Source organism: Strongylocentrotus purpuratus, unplaced genomic scaffold (assembly GCF_000002235.5).
Source record: "Strongylocentrotus purpuratus isolate Spur 01 unplaced genomic scaffold, Spur_5.0 spur5_scaffold_20, whole genome shotgun sequence".
Taxonomy (NCBI): domain Eukaryota; kingdom Metazoa; phylum Echinodermata; class Echinoidea; order Camarodonta; family Strongylocentrotidae; genus Strongylocentrotus; species Strongylocentrotus purpuratus.
Window position 1 is genome coordinate 16,910,267 of NW_022145606.1, and position 19,997 is coordinate 16,930,263.

General features: G+C 37.1%; 1 protein-coding gene across 6 annotated transcripts in view; it reads right to left on the reverse strand.

Annotated features, from left to right (window-relative positions):
- Positions 1 to 19,146, reverse strand: part of LOC590672 (vinculin) — a 67,004-nt gene extending 47,858 nt beyond the window's left edge. For 2 of the 6 annotated variants that reach the window (XM_030992888.1, XM_030992889.1), the window contains exon 1: positions 18,893 to 19,138. In XM_030992888.1, the coding sequence (XP_030848748.1) occupies positions 18,893 to 18,949 (57 nt within the window). In that variant the 5' untranslated portion in view covers positions 18,950 to 19,138. Of the gene's footprint in view, positions 1 to 18,892 lie in introns of all 6 variants that reach the window. The other 4 variants (XM_030992885.1, XM_030992886.1, XM_030992887.1 and 1 more) reach the window with 4 other exon arrangements.
- Positions 19,147 to 19,997: the final 851 nt, after the last annotated feature.

The following is a 19,997-nucleotide window of genomic DNA, read 5'->3' on the forward strand; positions in this document are numbered from 1 at the left end:
AGAGAGACAGGGAGAGGGAGGAAGAGAGGGAGTCGATGAGAGAAATTTAGACAACAAAGATGGAGAGTGAGAGACGGAGAGGGAGGAAGAGAGGGAGTTGATGCATGAGAGAAATTTAGACCAAAAAAATGGAGAGACAGGGAGGGGGAGAATTATGAAAGAAGAAGAGAGAGGAATAGAAACAGAAAGAGGGAGAGAAACAGAAAGAGAAACATGAGGAGAAACATGAGGAACACATAATAATAATGATGGTAATATTCCGCTTTTAAATGATGATTAATACATCTACGATGTCTCTAAGCGCGACAGAGAGGGAGAGGGAGAGAGCTCTAGAGAGAGAGAGACAGAGAGAGAGAGACAGAGAGACAGAGAGAGAGAGAGGGAGAGAAGGAGTACTTGGCACCAGGTGAAGAATGTAGATAATTGCCTAAATGAGTTTCCCATTCAATTACCATGTGCCATCTTTAATAACATCTACCTTCCATTTAATTGGACCCTGTCAACGTAGGGTGCATCCCCTGTTCATTCAGCGTACTCTAAAACAACAAACTTTCCTCTCTATATACACTGTGCACATACTATGTACATTGTAATATAGGTATTAAAGGGATAGTTGAGTTCTTGATTCAGACTGCAAATGCCTTCAGAGTGCATGGTTATTGCTTTTATTCTTATTTATGACATTTCTAGTGCTCTTTTAGGACCTAAGATTGCTATGAAGGTAATTTTAGACCCCAAAATGTGTGAAATGTAGCCAACACGATCATACCTATTCAGCTCCATTTTCCAAAAAATACATTGACCATTAATTTTAATTAATTAATAATAACAATACAAGGGCCAGCTGGTTGTGTGTATTATAACCAACACGAAAAAGCCTACAAAATAACCAACATCGAGTTGCAGTAAAATAAAGGTCCTTTACAGCATGGATTTTTGAACACGGACCTGGCTTGCTGCCTACAGCTAAAAATAGGGGTGCGTCTTATACACAGGTGCGTCTTATAAACGGAGATTTACGGTACATGTATATACTGTGTATCTACTATGGGTATGATACATTTGAAAATATATCTAGCAGTAATTAACGATACTACTGTATATGTCCCTTTTGCAGCCAACATCAAATTCTGTAGAACTTTGCAGGAATTATGAATATGTCATGTATGTCCTATCTGTGAAATTTCAACGTTAGCAGTGTCCTAATGGCTTTTTTTTTCTTCTTTGGTCATGACATACAATACATAAAATAAGCTGTAAAGGGAACATGAGCATTTGTCTACATCAATAACCCACTTCTTGTAATGGCCAAAATTAAACTGATTGAATCTTTGTGCAGCACTAAAGGTACGACCATTCAGTACAATGGTCTGAAATCAGACTATTACTTACTGACTTAGTAGCACTTGAGTCGATTCAACAACTACCGGTAATAGTTTGTTTTTTCCCACTTAAAGATAATTTCAAGCCCCCCCCCCCCCCCTTTTTTTTTTAGGGAAGTTCTATTAAAGTAGTATTATCTTTCAAATGCCGTTGGAATTTAACCTTTTCATTTTTGGGGGCCTGGAAATGGGACATAGTACCTTTAAAGCTCCACTCGCCGTCTGATGTTTTTGCACACAGTATATAGGCCTGTAACTTGTAAGGCTTTAGGAATAGCCTGTATAGGCTATATAGTATGTTTGATATTTTGTTGGTAAACAAGTGAACCCCTGCTATATCTGTATCTGCATGACTCAATGGAAAAGACATCTAGCTGTAATCCATGCTACTAATCACCCATAATTGTTTATCTATGGACATAAGACTTATCAGCTTATTTGATAGCCTGTTCTGGTATAATGAAAGTGGACTGTAATACGCACTCCCCATATGAGGGCATGGTATGTAGGCTGCCATGGGCTGTGTGTAGTCTGCAAGCACAGACCCTGGTCAGTCGTAAAAGTGAGTCTGCACTATAAGACTACCATAGGCCATGTACTGTAGCTGCTCTGCGAAATGCTTAGAATGGCCTGAAACGTACTCTAATTTGATTAAAAACCAGTCGGTAGCTGGGCTAGGCTTCTCTCAAGGCACAATGATTCGTCGATAAAGTGTCAAAATAGGGTCTATGCTTGCAGACTAGGCTGTGTGTGTCATGGTTGGACAGTAGTCTATAACATGCAGACACACTAGTGCGCTTGGCTTGAGAGGATTTGCAAAGTTTCAAGGACTTCACGGTTTTTCCTTGTCTTCCGATTGTCAGCTTGACTTGGTTCCATGTTTATGCCTGTACATGCATGTACATCAGCTACATTGCTGTTCATCCTGCCCTCTCACAAGAGCAGATATGTTCATCATTTGTTCAATCATGGACCTACTACAAATGGTTCAATCAGGTTGGTGTGTTCAGAGATGGCCGATAGGACAAAACTTGAGCAGTCAGAGCAAACAACAGTGCCACAGCTTCTTGGATTGAGACCACCCCCCCCCCCCCCCACCCCCCTCCCTGCCTCAAATTTTGAAACAAAATCCTGGATTTAGCTCATGCTGCAATCATAATTATAAACCTTTAGGTCAGTCAGGAATCCCATGACTTTTATCAAGATATTTATGATAGGAAATTTAGATTTAATTTTTTGTTTTCCTAACTGTTTTCAAAACACTACAGTCCATTGAGTAAAATGAATATGGTAAAACCGGTCACTCAAAGATTTTTACTTTTTTGAGGCACTTCATGATTCTTTTGAAGCGCAAATTTGTTAGGGCTTCAATATTACACCATATCACAGACACCTATAACACGTAAGGCCATGCATCTCAGATTTAACATTGTTAAACAATGCCTTTAAAGCACCTCTTAAAAGTGTTGGGAGCCCCAAATTTGCCAAAAATGTGATGGCAAAATTTCACTTGAATGGTATCATAATGTGAAAGAGGATGTCATTCAAGACACAAATCTGCAAGGAGTTCCCAAAAAATATTGATAAAAGAATAAATTTGGGTTTTCTGTTGTAAACAGAAAACCTAAATTTTGTATTTTTTCATCACAAATGTGTCTTTTAAATGACATACTCTTTTACATTATGAAACATTTAAGTGAAATGTTGCCATAATTTTTTATTTTTATTTTTTTTCGGGGGGGAGGCTTTCAACACTCTATAGAGGGGCTTTAATATTAACCCTGATTATGTGCTTCCGTGCAGTTACATACGCGTGTACATACATTTAGGAGGTTTATTTCGTTGAGGGATGTGAGGAGACTTCCTGTCATAAGAATAGATGTAGACATTATATAATACTATGTCTCACTAATACTGAACACATTAACTGATTAACTGATTAATACTGTTTGCATGTTTGTGTTAAAACCAATCCCCTTGCTAAAGTAAGAAGTTATCATCAATCTCCATTCTAAAATTGTAAAAAGATCTAGAGACCTGAAAGTATGTGTTTGCTTATCAAATGTCAGATATCAAACATGAAAAAGAGAAACTATATAAATGTATGCTGACATACATGTAACTCTAATTTTCTTGTGTCAACAATATAAATGTCAAAAAGGCCTGTCAACTTATGGGCTGACAAGGGTGGCCCTACTTATTCATATATTTCAATCATTATTGTATTTTTATCAGATGTCTCTTTTTCTTTTTTCCAAAGCTAATTCTTCATCTGCTCTCCAGTTTTTCCTCTGTCATAGTGTCATTATATTATCTGTGCAAAAGCATTAACAAAAATATTAAATTTCAACCATCAAAACATATTACTGTAGCATTGAGTTACAAACTTTAACATCCTGTTATTCTCCTATTAAAGGGATCCGGTAACTTTGTCTCAGATCCTTAAAGGTATTACAAAGTTTTGGGAATTTTTGAAAAATGGGTGGATAGTGATTCTTTATAATTTTAATATATTTGGATGCCCCTGTGGATGTATTAAAACCACAAGAAATTTTAACCCCTAACACACTTCTGCTTTCGAGAAAAATTGAATATAAAGATTTACCGGTGCTCCCGGTAAATTCTGATAAATTTAGAATAGCTCCTACGGCCGTACAATGGTAGCTACGACCATGAAAATCTCAGAGTATGTAGTTGTGGTATATAATTTCCGAACGAGAATAGCTAATCAGTCAATTTTAGTCAATAAACATTGTTTTATAGCTTAATTAATATCTTGACCTTGAGAGGGAGCTATTCAACATAAAGTGTTTATTATTTGCAATTTCATAACTTTAGAGTCGATTTCGACCGCGACAACGATCACTGAATATTGTAGGATCGTATCTGCTTCCAATATGTTCATTTGAACCAAATTCATGACCCCATACCAAAACTTTGTATTACCTTTAAACGAAATCCTTGATTTAGCTCATGCTGCAATTATAATTATAAACCTTTAGGTCAGTCAGGAATCCCATGACCTTAACAAGCCGATAGCCTGTCTGATTATCAAGATATTTATGAATGAAAATTGAAATTTCATGTCTTAGGGTCATGCATCTCAGACTTAACAATGTTAAACGATGCCTGTAAAGTCACATGTGCATTCAATTAATAAGTACATTGTATTCTTTGTTAGCGAAATGTTTGGGTTGGTTCTAATTCAATCAGGACATTTTTATAATTATATAGGCCTGTTTTCATCAGCTCGAGATTGCCAAATATCCCGCTTTTTGAACTATCTCGATCGCAAATTATCCAGATAATTTGCCTCTTCGATCATATCAGCCTGAAGTTGCAATTAGCAGGATATTTGGTCGAGCTAATCATACCAAGATATCTTGGGCTAGTTTGCAAAATATCCCATTATTTGTCCAGTGTGTCTTCACCAGCCTAAAGACTGGCACTATGTTTGAACGCCGAGCAAAATATCTCGAGCTAATTTCTGGAGTTCGAGTTTCAAGTTCTGAGGTCAAGCCTCGAGCTGATGAAGACATGATTTGTAACTTCTGGATTATTTCCCAAATAAAAAAAAGCGAGCTATTTGGTAATCTCGAGCTGATGAAGAACAGGCCTATTGTGTCTGCAGTCAAAGCCATTTGACAATGATGTTTTGACTGGTAGGAACCGTGCCACATGCCTAATTGAGAACAGAGAAACAGAGAAATGTTATCAATCCTGGCATGAAGTTATAATCTTTTACACAGTGTTAATCACCTTCGGGCTCTGAAAAGATATTAAAGGCATCATTTAACAATGTTAAATCTGAGATGCATGGCCCTACATGTACGTGTTATCAGTGTCTGTGATATGGTGTAATGTTGAAGCCCTAAAAAAAATTGCGCTTCAAAGTGCCTCAAAAAAGTAAAAATCTTTGAGTGACCGGTTTCACCGTACTCGTTTTCCCCTATAGACTGTAGTGTTATGAAAACCATCAGGAAAATGCAAAATTTAATTTTGATTTCCAATCATAAATATCTTGATAATCAGACCGACGATCGGCTTGTAGAAGTCATGGGGTTCCTGACTGACCTAAAGGTTCATAATTATCATTGCAGCATGGGCTAAATCCAGGATTTTGTTTCAGAATCTAAGACAAATTTACCCAATCCTAGATCTTTTCTTCCCCTTTCACTACCAATTACACAACTGTACATTACATTGGATTACAAATGACCCTGAATATCCATCCACAGGTCTTCAAAACATGAAGAGGTCCCACTTTAAACATTCTGAAATAATCACTCCTACCATTTGTAGTAGGTCCATGCTCCTACAGCGATGGAGGTGCTACATAAATAGCCTTTGTTTCCCCTTTTCAAAGATTACTTCCACCTGTGTATCATGGAGTGCACTGCTTGTGCATACGGTAAATGAATAATGATTACATAACTTTCATGAGCATCTATCCAGTATTTTGTCTCCGTGTATTTCACAATTTGTTCTGCAATGACCTTTATCTGCTCGCTCATGCTCAGACTGCAACCGTGAACTGGCTTATGGCAATGTGGAGACTGGAGTAAGGAGACAGACTTCAATAAAATGATGATGACTTGAGCAATATAGTGGACAAACGTTTAACAGGACAGGAAGGTCAACGATCAATTATGTCGTTTGCTTCAAATAAAGCTAGCATGAGGTGATGGGTTGCACAGGTATTCCATTTGCACTTTGAATTTCACTTACACAGGGAAGTATTCATTTTCAAGAAACCTCATTTTGAAACCAGAATTTTACAGGTTTAGGTAGTTTACATTTCTGAGTAATAGTATAGGGTATACAACAAGAATATGAATTATCAGTACCAAAATACTTGTACTTTATATTGGATTGTAAGATGTCTTTTGTTATCTACAATTTGAAAGGACTGTAACTATGGTTACGTTATACAAGGGGAAGGGGCAGTTGGCCAGAGCCCTGACCCCATGACCTCCTGCTACTTCCTTGTACACTAAACTACTAAATAGTAAAACATCTAAATCCCAGGGGTAATAGTGAGCACTAAAAAAAAGGTGTTTTTTTTCTCTCCCCCCCCCCCCTCCCCTCTCTCTCGAGTCCAAAAAAAGGATTCAGGGAGAAAAAATGGCATCAAACAACATTCCCCCCTAATGACTAAGAAAATTGGGGAAAAGTTGGGGAAAATCTGGGCAAAATCAGGAAGAAAGAAAGAACAAACAAAAAAATCTGGGGGAGAGGAAGAAAAGAAAAATCAGGAAAATCAGGAAAAATAAATAAATAGGGAAACCAATTTAAATCAGGTAATTATCAGGCCTGAAATCCATAAAGTACAGGATCAGTCATACATGTGCAATACATGTGCACGTATACCATAATGGAGTGCTCCACCAGAAATGAAAGTTGACATTGGGCAAGGTGACACATTAGGCCCGTCTCCACTATCTCGAGATTGCCAAATATCCAGCTATTTGAACTATCCCGATCGAAACTATCCAGCTAATTTGCGTCTTCATTAGACCGAAGTAGCAAATTAGCTGGATAGTTGGTCGGGATAATATCCCAAGATATCTTGGGATAGTTTGCAAAATATCCTACTATTTGGCAAAATATCCAGCTATTTGTCCCGTGCGTCTTCACTAGCCCTAAGATTTGCAATACACGCTAACGCTGAGAAAAATATCTCGAGCTAATTTCTCAAGGTCAAGTTTCAAGTTTCGAGGTCGAATCTCGAGATAGTGCAGACGCGATTTGTTACTTCGGGATTATTTCCCAAATAGCGGGCTATTTGGCAATCTCGAGATATTTGGCAATCTCGAGATGATGAAGACGCGCCTATAGTGGTGGTGTACTAGGCAACCATGAGGCAACTATGCAGTTGAGTTAGGGCATGAACCTAATACTTCATGGTTAGAGGGCCGTTTACACTTCCAACCAAACATGCCAATAGATTCCGAGCCAGGACCTACATGTAACAGCAATCTTTCGATGAAGTTTGCTAGGCAACTACGCCTTACCGGAAAAGATGCAAGCCACAGCCTAGCCAGAAAGTCAGAAACATTCCAAGCTGGTGTGTGATTTTTTTTTATGTCTGTGTGATGTTTGGTATTGTTAAAGGTAATACAAAGTTTTGGTATGGGGTCATGAATTTGGTTTAAATGAACATATTGGAAGCATATGCGATTCTACAATATTCAGCGATCGTTGTCTGGGTTGAAATCAAGTCTAAAATGATGAAATTGTAAATAATAAACTCTTTACATTGCATAGCTCCCTCTCATGGTCTAGATATTAATTAAACTTAACTATAAACTAAAACAATGCTTTTTTACTAAAATCGACCGATTGGGTATTCCTGTGAGATTTTCGTGGTCGCAGCTACCATTGTATGGCCGTAGGCGCTATTTGAAATTTATCAGAATTTACCGGGAGCACCGGTAAATTTTTATATTCACTTTTTCTCAAAAGCAGAAGCATTTTAGGGGCTACATTTTCTAGAGCTTATAATACATCCACACAACTGCGCCAGGAGTGTCATTTTTGACAGACATGGCGCATTATAAATGTTCACTATTATTATTATTATTTATCCAAATGTTTCAAATTTGTAAAGAATCACTATCCAGCCAATTTTCAAAATTTCCCAAAACTTTGTATTACCTTTAAGAAAGGCAGCTAAAAAATTGTGATGTTTGTCACATGCCAGACTTTTGGCACTTTAGGATTGTTACCATTTAAAGGTAAAGACCAGTTCTGGTCATGCGATTGCATTGTGAAAGAAACGTTGGGGAATCAATCACAGTTTCAATAATAAAGAATGGTTCAAGCAGCCTAAAAGTACGATAAACGGATAGTTCTGCTTCTCCATCTTTTTTTTAACGCACCCTTTTGGCAAAACCGGGGGAGGGGGGGGGGGGCTTTGGACAAACGGTCGCGTTCCAGTTAACGCGATGCGACGCGACACTCCCAACGCACCCATTTGGCAAAGCCGGAGGGGGGGGGGGGGACGAATGGTCGCGTTCAAGTCAACACAACACCCAACGCTACACGACGCTACCCACCCTTTCGGCATAAGCCACTCAATATCCGGGTGGGATAGCATTGAAACATAACGAGGTCTAGCAAACCCAGACTAGTTTGTAATATTAGTTTGAGTATGACACACTGGCATACAATGCTAATGGCTATCACAGCTTTCAAAGGGGATACACCCATCCCCATCTGCCCTTCAAATATCATGATATTAAAGGTACTACATGGATTTCAGACCTACCTCATGTACGTGTCCTGTATATGTACATTACTACATTGTATGTTTTGCAATATACTTCTGAAATTATTGCACGTGTAGTGCAATAAATTTCCTAATTACCTATTGATGTCAGATTGACAAGGTCTAAAAATAGGTTTTGAATTTCTGTTACAATTAAGTCATTTGCTGAATACGTTATGAATGAAATATCAAATTAAATAATTTGCATACCGGTATGTACACAATTTATATTTTACATTATTAGTTTGTATAAATATTGTAAGACACTGTTGAGTATTCTTGTTTTTTATAGTATTGATTGTAACAGTAAATTCATTATTTTTTGTTTTGTTACGTTTTCTAAACTGATTTGCACCAAAATACTTTGTTACATGTAAGCTGTTTAATGGGTTAGGATCGACAAGCCCATATGCTATTATTTGGCCCCTTTTACCGACCAATAGTTTCTCTTAGCTTCTTGTAGATGTAAATTCATTGGATGAAATGTATGTATTGCTGTTGGTAAATACATTTTAAACAAATAAAAAAATCAACATAAAATTAACCACCCAACTCTGATTTGTAAGTGCTTGTTAATTCTGAATTTGTACAAAAATGATTCATGAAAACAAAAAAAAATATGCCCTACAGTTACAACCTACATGGTAGAAGAATTAAGGGAGTAATTCAAATGTAAATGCTGTCTGAAATAATGTGTTACAGAATAATAAACAATACACACAAAGTCTGCATGAGACATCTAACTTTCACTCTATTTATTTACACATATTTTGAGTGTTTGCAAAGAAAAATAATTTTTCACTGGATTCAATTATCATTTCTTATAGCCTTATAGCAGGCCTACTGTACATGTATGTATTGGATATTTGTGATTGAAATCTCTACCCAGACCTGTCCACACGATGTACAGTATCTATTAAAGATGTAGTCTAAATAAATACAGCAAATTAACTGTTGTATTAAACTGGCACAGTCTTACTAAAATTGCAACAAAATTAATGCAAAAGAATTAACCTCCAAGCAGCCTCACTCTCCAATGTGATGAGATTTAAGTTCCCTTTATACAAGTTTGTATTTCACTTCACCAGGGGGGGGGGGGGGAGGGGGAAAGGGGGGAAGGGGGGGGTACTCACCTATTAGGACATACAGGGGTGTGGGCTCTAAGGGGTGACCTCATAACGAAAAAATCCCTAAACATGGCCCCCCTTTTAACAAAAATAACATTAAAAATGGGTTTGTTTTTTCAAAATTTCCAAAGTTTGTGGGTGTTAGAAAACCCGAAAATTGTGGAAAATGTGTCTTTTTTTTTTTCAAGAAAAATTACCTCTAATTATAGGTGCGGGTTTCGAGACTTGAGCGGCACACCCCCATCCGAACCAAATCAGAGTACCCCCCCCCCCCCCCCCCAGGTATTGCCTACATGTACCATACATACAGGTCTTTTGTAGGTGGAGTTTTTTTCATTTTGAGAGTTCATATTTTCAAACCAATAGCCCTCATACATATACCGATACCAGGGCCCCATTTCATAAAACTTGTAATCAGTGACAAATGATGGTTATTGTTATAAGCTAGTGAAATCCTTGCTTCTAATTGGTTATCAGCAGATTTATCACTAGGGCGTAGGCCCGTCTTCACTATCTCGAGATTGCCAAATATCCAGCTATTTGAACTATCCCGATCGCAAACTATCCAGCTAATTGCGTCTTCATTAGAACGAAGTAGCAAATTAGCTGGATAGTTGGTCGGGATAATATCCCAAGATATCTTGGGATAGTTTGCAAAATATCCTACTATTTGGCAAAATATCCAGCTATTTGTCCCGTGCGTCTTCACTAGAACGAAGATTCGCAATACACGCTAACGCTGAGCAAAATATCTCGAGCTAATTTCTCAAGGTCGAGTTTCAAGTTTCGAGGTCGAATCTCGAGATAGTGAAGACGCGATTTGTTACTTCGGGATTATTTCCCAAATAGCGGGCTATTTGGCAATCTCGAGATATTTGGCAATCTCGAGATGATGAAGACGCACCTACTGATTTTTGTCATTTGTCAATGAGAAAAGGCTTTGTGAAACAGGTCCCAGGTAGTACAACTCTGAACATGACACTTAGCCCAACTTGGGTTTTAAAGGTATAGACCAGTTTGGGAACGGAAGTTCTCATTACCAATCGTGTGAAAGAATGGGTTTTGACTAATACGTGATGAAAAAAAATATGCCTGGAAACCGCATACTACATGTAATTGATATATTTGGTAAATTATTATATCCGGACTGGATAGATATCGCGCATGTGTCGCGTTGTCCCATACATCTTTCTGCGTGCAGTGCTTGTAACTTTACCAAGACTGGGCCAAATTTCTTATTATTTTGATGAATCCAGAACCTTGCAGTACACACCAATACTTATAGATGATCAACCTTTTCTGATCGATTCCACAACGTTTCTTTCACCAATTCATTCACATGGCCAGAACTGGTCTTTATCTTTAAGCCTGTGACTGCCTGACAAGGTTAGTGTACGTAAAAATACTTCTAACTTAGAAAACTTTATCTTTAACCATAGTTTGCCAATCCAAATTAACATGTCTGTCCTCAAACCCTAGCTTTTCTATCGCAAAAGAAATCCAAAAATATCCCTGATCCTCCTGTGACTGTGCTCATCTAAATGTTGGAATTCCACTAATGTGTATTCTAGCTTTTTACTCCTGCCCAGTAGGCATTACCTAGTCTATCAATTCAGACTCACTTTATGTTCAATACAAATTATATGTCTTCCTCTCAAGACTTGGTCAACATAACAATAATTACCCTATTTTTACAAGAACAAGAAGCAGATAACACAAATTTACATATTTGAGAACATACTGTAGCGGAAATATGACCCTTTGATGTGAAGCAATACCACACATGTGTAAACAGGGGGGGGGGGGGGCGTTTCACAAAACTCATCATCAGTGACAAATGACAGTTTTTGTTATTGTAAGCAAGGATTTCAGTAGCTTATAAGCTACTGAAATCCTTGCTTCTGATTGGTTATCAGCAGATTTGTCACTGATTTTTGTCATTTATTGAAGAAAAAAAAAGATTTTGTGAAATGGGCCCCTGGTGTTAAAGGGACTATGTCCCATTTGCAGGCCAAAAAAATGAAAAAGTTAAATTCCAACTGCATTTGAAAGATAATACTAATTTAGAACTTCCCTAAAAAGATGGGGCTTGAAAATGTCTTCAAGTGTGAAAATAACGACTATTAGTTGTCAAATCGACTTTAGGGCTATAGAGTACCGAATGGTCATACATTGAAGGCCATGTAAAATTGATTACATGTTGATCGTCCGGATTTTTTGAAAAAGAGGAGGAGGGTGTACCATGTTATTTGATATTTGATATTTCAAAATGGCCGCTCAAAATGGCCGCTCGGTACATTTTCCCCGACAGTCGAGGCTATTTTTTTTCAAGATGGCCGCCGACAATTTTTTTTTTTTTTAAAATCAGAAATAGAGCCATTTTAGCAGTGTTTTTCATGTTTTTTTTCTTTCAAAAAAAAAAAAAATCAAAAAAAAAAAAAAAAAAAAAAAAAAAAAAAATAACAAATAACAAAAAATAGGAGGCGGCCCCCAAAAAGGAAGCGGGCGGGGACGATCAACATGAAATCAATTTTACATGGCCTAATGCTGCGCAAAAATTCAATCAGTTTAATCTTGGCCATCACAAGAAGTGGGTTATTGATGTAGACAAATACTCATGTACCTTTTTCAACTCTTTTCATGTATGTTATTACCATAGAAGAAAAAAAGCCAGTCAGTCACTCAATAGTGTCTGACAGTGAAGTCTAGCAAGTAAACGGTTTTCCTTGCATAATTTGAATATGAGGACACTGCTAACGTTTAAATTTCACAGATAGGACATACATGACATATTCATAATTCCTGCAAAGTTCTACAGAATTTGAGGTTGGCTGCAAAAGGGACATAGTACCTTTAATACAAAGTTTTCACCAACATCGAACATCATTTTAATTTAGCTGATCAATTTAATAGCAGAAGTACATGTACATGTACCTGTGAAGCTATTTAAAAGTACTATGAGACAACATTTCATGGATTAAGTCAGAAATATCGAATATTACATGTATAAACTAACTTCCATAGTGATTTCAGACCCAATTATCGATATACACGACATCAGAATGTACAATAAAAAGCCTGCGAGGCAGTGAGAGTAGACTATCATCTAGCTGGTCTTGAGTTAGAGGTCATTTAAGGTCAAAGTGAGGAATGTGGAGGAATGTGGGCATCTTTAATGTGTGTGTGTGTGTGTTTTTTTCCAACACAAATATAATTACGATAGACTAAAAATCCTTCATTATGTACTAAATTTGTCATAAACCTAAATTATGGTTATGTACATGTACTACCAGTACTGTTCAATATCAAGTTCATCTCGTGTTAAAATTTAAGCTATTTGATCCTTTCTAGGTAGTCATATATACTTACATGTAGCTGTAGTGTAGTAGTTGATAATAATTTACCTTCTTTTAGCTTTAGAATGCACACTCTCTAGCAAAAACCCAAGCTACCCCACCCCCCCCTTATTATTCTAAAACCATGGCTAAATATACATGTTTGTTCCAGTAATGTTTCAGTATTAAGAATAAAGCATTCATTTTGAACAAAAATTACATCAAGACAGCTCATCAAAAACCAAACTCAAAACATTCAAAACATGTACTGTATGTATCCAAGAGGGCAAGAGGCTGGTGTAAACTACATAGAATGTGTACACGTACATGTACTGTACATAACTGGATTCAAAACTGATAAAAACCACAATGTTGACATTATTCTACCTGTCTCTATATTTGCCCTTTTACCTTTTGGGCTGAAGTGTGTAGGGGATTAATTTCAAATTGCATGCATTTGACATTAGCATAGATCAACATAGAGTACATGTAGAATCATAGATCATCGTGTACATGTACATGTATGTCGGTTGTATTTAGAAGGGTTGCAAAGGAGGGAAATGTCGGCCTACACAAGTCAATCATCCAAAGTTTAAAGGTACAGGTGTACATGTATATATCGGTTCTGGTCATGCGATTGCATTGTGAAAGAAATGTTGTGGAATCGATCAGAAAAGGTTGATCATCTACATGTAGCATAAAGTATTGGTGTGTATATACTGCAAGGTTCTGGAATCATCAAAATGATAAGAGATTTGGCCCAGTCTTGGTAAAGTTACAAGCACTGTACATAGAAAGATGTACATGAATATGGGACTATACAGTGTATCTATCCAGTCCTGATAGATATAATAATTTACCAAATATATCAATTAGTAGGTGGTTTCCTGGCAAAATGTGTATCATCACGTATTACTAGTCAAAACATATTCTTCCACATGATTGGTAATAAGAGCTTCCATTTCATTTTTTGAGAGGGGGGGTTGGGTCGTTTCCAAAACTGGTCCTTACCTTTAATAATTATGTTGGACTTCATAGAAGCAGAAAAATAGTGGAAAAGGTCAGTGAAATTTTCAGCAAATACCGATTGAACATAAAGAAGGTCTGCATTTTTGAAGTTGTGATCAATCAAATACAAATTAGCAATTTGAAGTAACCGAAAAAACACAGAACAGAATATATTCAGAGACGCCACGTTCAAAGATCAGCTATGCGTGACATTTTCATGACTCACATACACATCCAACTGTAGAGCTTATAGTGTTTTTTCGAAATCGCGCAAGCCCGTCGTGCGTGAGAGCGTTTCCAGACCCTCGAAATGAGTGACACTTGGTAGCTCTGTTTATTCGTTCATGTAGGCACCTATAGAAATTAAATCAAGTAGCCCAACTTTTCCCAAGTTGAAAATAATCAGTGCCACTTACTGGCTTACATGTTTCTCAGTCATAAGGTTAGATCTACAGTGTACACCTACATATTAGTACAGTTAAAGATTGAATAATGTATACCCTTTAGGGCCTTACCAAGTTTTGTCATTTGTTAAAGTATGTGAGTAATGTGTTTGTCCCGAATTGTATTTCTGGAGAACGTGACACATTAAAGCTTACATCTAAAAGTATTCAACAAAGGCCATAATTCAACCAGTCCACCTTTCATTCTTGAGGTAGGAAAAATACAAAAAATATCAAATTTACAAGGAGCATGATTAATTCAGTTGTTAAAGCCCCTCTAAAGTGTCGGGAGCCCCAAAAATAGCATGGCAAAATTTCAATTAAATTGTATCATAAAGTGAAAGAGGATGTCATTTAAGACACATTTCTGCAAGGATTTTCAAAACAAATGTGTTTGAAGTCGAATATTGATGAAAGAATACAAAATTTAGGTTTTCAGCAGGCGTACATGTACAACAGAAAAAACGAATTATTTCTCTTTTATATCCATGTTTGTCTTCAAACACATTTGTTGGGAGGAAATCTGCGCAGAAGTGTGTTTCAAATGACATCCTCTTTCACATTATGATACAATTCAAGTGAAATGTTGTAATCAAATTTGTGGGGAATTTGGGACTCCCAACACTGTGGGGCTTTTACACACTGTACACTATGACCCTACCATGTGAGATGTACTTTTTCATTTGATGGGCTTGCAGTTGTCTGGTTATCTACATGTTTCTAAAAACATTAAACAAAGTGGTTATTAATTGTAGGGGTACATATATTTGTATTCAATTACTTAATTCATTTTTGTTCATTTTGATTTCCTATCAATTTTTATATTATCAATTCCACCCCTCCCACCCCCCCCCCCACATTCCTTTTTTCTCTCTCTCTCGCTCTCTTTCTCACTCTCTCTCTCCTCAGTTTCTCCATGACACTATGGATACCTCCTAAATGCATTTGATTTTATTTAATTTCTGCTAAAATTACTGGAATAACACGCAGTATGTAGACAGAATGGCAGATTAGTGTCATACCACATATTAGATACAACAAAACCATAATGTTACTTAAATACTGTACATAATGTAATATATACTTCAGCAGGATGTATTGTAAATGTGTGTCAACTTTTGTTTCACGCCTCATTTTCTTAAACTCTGGCAGGAAATTATATATTTCGCAAAGACGGATTACAGTATGGCTAGTTGCAATTACAGGAAATACCAGGCTCATTTCAGAAGCTCCAAGTCAGGATTACATGTGAACATGGGTGCAGGATTACAGGAAATAAAGGAGACAAGCCTGTCCTCACTAGCTCGAGATTGCCAAATATCCTGCTATTTGAACTATCCCGATCGCAAACTATCTAGCTAATTTGCGTCTTCATCAGCTCGAAGTTGCAAATAGCGGGATATTTGGTCGGGATTGTCATCCCCAGATATCTTGGGATAGTTTGCAAAATATCCCACTATTTGGCAAAATATCCAGCTATTTGTCCAGTGCGTCTTCACCAGACCGAAGACTCGCACTATGCGCGAACGCTGAGCAAATATCTCGAGCTTATTTCTCAAGGTCGAGTTTCGAGTTTTGAGGTCGAATCTCGAGCTGATGAAGACGCGATTTGTAACTTTGGGATTATTTCCCACTTAGAAATAGCGGGCTATTTGGCAATCTCGAGATGATGATGACGGGCCTATGGAACTCGAGACATTTCTAATGTAAACATGAACACTTTGATGTGCAGTATGCTCACTTATCCTTATACTGGATGGCTCTTAATACCGAATACCTCATAAATTACCGTATAATTATCTTCTTTATTTTTTTGCTATGTGTTTTGTTATGTTCTTTTGTATTTGTTTCTTATCATATGTTTGTTAGTTTGTTTTTGCTTCGTTGTTGTTGCTGTTGGTGTTTTTGTTTTTCTCTGGTTAGTGTCAATATCCTCTCAGGGTTTGGTGTGCTTTCATGTACACGTACACTGCACACTTGTACATCACACTCATAATACTTGTAGCTTTCTTCTGAATGGTGACTAGGCTATTGCATTCCCCGATCAAATATAATTTGTAGTGTGACTTTATGCAACTTTGATGTTTGTGTAACTTTCATTGTTTCTTTTTATGTATGTATTTTTCATTGTTTTGCTTTTAAAAATGATGTTCGTATTACTGAATCGGTTATTGCTACTGTTGTTTTTTCTCATTGGATAGAGCGTCTCTTACATGTATCTTTTACCTCGTGCAAAATCTTGTACCATTGCACCCATGGTCATTCACTATTTGTATTTGGTCACACTGACCTACCACTCTCATCTTACTCATGATCAATCTCAGGAATGCATCACCTGAGGAGTTAGATCCCTTCTCCAGGAGGCAGTGGTAGATGTTACATTAAAGATAAAGTTGAGTTCAGGTGGGTGTTTCACAAAGATCCTAAGTTGAACTTAACTCTAAGTTGGACTTAACAATGATGGAAAGCCGTCAGCTTCTTTGAAAATATTTTGTGAAAGTCATTCAAAAGGCATAAGATGTTCTTTAATATCATTCATATTTTGATTAACAAGAAGATTTCATGTTCTTGATGTGAAATTTATGAAAAGTCTATAATACTTAAAGTTTTGCTTTGAATATATTTTATTTCAAGGCTACAAATGGCTCTCCATAATTTTGAAGTCCAACTTAGAGTTAAGTTCAACTTAGGATCTTTGTTAAACACCCCCCTGGTCATACGATTGTATTGTGAAAGAAACGGTGTGGAATAGATCAGAAAAAGTTGATCATGAAGTATATCAGTATTGGTGTGTACTGCAGGGTTCTGAAGTTGTCAAAATGACAAGAAATTTGGCCCAGTCGTGGTAAACTAACAAGGACTGTACACAGAAAGAGGTATATGGGACTACACAAACATGTGGCATAAAATTTGGGTTTTATGTTTAAGCTGTTATACTTGTCATATTTAGAAAATTAAAGCATTTGAAGCATTTTTTCTTCCACACTTGCATAATAAAAATGCATAAAAACAACGCTCAAACTATTTTTCACCTCTCCCCAGAACTCAACCTTCTCTTTAAGCAAGGCGGTGTCACTTAAGACCTACTGTTGGTTCAATTTAAAACCTGGGCAACAACCTAACTCCTCAGCTTACACAGATGAACATCTACATGTTCATGTACCAGTATGCAGTGTTCATTGTATTACAGTATGTAGTTTAACTCATTACTTTAATAATAATAATAGTAATAATAGCCTAATAGTCCACTCCAAATTTTATTAAACCGAAACGGAAATTCTTTTTGCCCAACTGATCGTGAGCCCGGCAGCCACTGAGCAGCGCCAGATCGACGTTGCTCTATCCCTTATTGTTGAACGCCAAACAAGGTAGCAACAACTCCCATCTTTTAACGTCTTTTGGTATGACGCGGCCGGGGTTCGAACCCACGACCTCCCGGTAGTGAGGCGGACGCTCTACTGACTGAGCCAATACTCCAGTAAACATGTAATCAAAATTTTCTTAAACAGATCATATTTACATGTACATGCTGATATCAAAGATTTCCAATAGGGTTTTCAGGGAAATCGTTCTCCTTGGGTTCTCAAAGCCTTTCCTACATGTTACCATTCTGGTCTGTAAATTACATGTACATGTACACTGTACTGGCAAGTACTCATTATTATTTTGTCAAAATTTGACACAATGTCTGGGAATATGGGGCTTTTTTTCTTTCTTTCTTCGTTCGTTGATGACATTGCCTTCGATTTTTACTAGCGATAACCGTGGGATAAACAATTATGAAAAGATAGTCTCCTAAATTTCCTAGGATTTTGTTACAATATAACTTTATAAGTTTAACGTTAGAATAAGTCAACTAGGTCTAGATTTACCCCCCCCCCCTCTCTCTCTCTCTCTCTCTCTCTCTCTCTTACTAATGGGGTGTTGCAAGAAAGTTGAGTTGCGATCAATTGCAATTAATCACAAATCACAAGACTTCCACTTGATTTTGGGTATTTGCAAATGATTGCAACTTTCTTGCAACGCCCCAATAATAATATTTCTTCTATTAATAAAGCAGCCCATGCGCCCATATCAATGTCAAGCCTTATTTGTCATTCCATGATTTAAAGTCCCTTATCACATTCACAAACAGGATTTCGATTTCTTTATTACCATTTTTGGTAAAATTGATCCACGAAATATGAACATGATACACATGCATAATAACATACAATACAGCTACAGCGAGCTCCAACCATACCACTCCTACTCCTCGTATACACGCCAGAGCTCAGGCGACCGAAGCCGCTAAGCTCCCGGTGACTCATAAAAATGTATAAATTACCTGCTGGGCAACAGGATCCAAGATTGCTTCGATCGTCTTGGTATGAAAAACCGGCATGACAGATCCTTGGGAAACTCAAAATGGAAGAAAATGTTCCTTTAATTTATGTGAGGGTAATCAATGTCTGAATATTCCGACTAGAAGCCGCAACAATCGTAGATTTTTACAGCTGTCCCGCACTAGTCAAAGTTCCTGCATAGGTTCACAACACAATTACCGCACATACCGGGAATATCGCCGCTCCCCTTTCGTTATCGTTGGTACCTCCCCACCCCTAATGCACCTGTGCATTGGTATACTATCTAGCCCCACCCTCACCCGATTCAGACGGTTAGTCTTACGATGCAGACTAAGTTCACGGTTTATTTTCTTCACTTTATATTTTCACTCCAAACAAAGTCTACTTAATAATAAATACGTGTGCAAGAGCCACTCTTATCCTACTGTGACGAGGAGACACAAAACAAAATTTACATGCTAAAGTGTTACTCTTTGGTTTGGTATTGACAGGTTTCGGGAGTGACATTTGGAATGGTTTTGGTTGAGCGCCAGCTATGGTCAGTTACAGTACAGCAATTCCAACGAAGATGAAGACTTGATTATCTTTCAAGGAAACCTCACATTCTTATTCGGTTTTCCCCTAATTTCTGTAAATAAGAAAAAGGATTCACAAACTTAGTGACAACTGTGTAAAACCATTTAAATATGTGGTAAATGTAGGTTTTCATGTATTTTGCCGGTTTTTGTATGCTCTTTTAAGCCTTTCTTCTGCCCTGTGTCGTCAGTTACTTGCGGAAAGATGTAAAGATTTTGCTGTTATATATCGTGAGATTTCAAATAAAAATATCCCCAAAAGGGCTTAAATTCTGGCACAACACCCCAATGTTCAAAGAAGGACTGGTGACACTTCCTTACAATCGTTTCATGGATGCCGTCTCCCGACCCAGGCATAAGGAAATTATTATTATTATTATTATTATTATTATTATTATTTTTAAAAACATTTTTTAAAACATTTTTTTATAATCTTTAGTTTCATTTAAGCTTAAAATATTAAAATCCTTAATGTATACTGTTCTAATATTCCATCATTTAATTTTCTTCT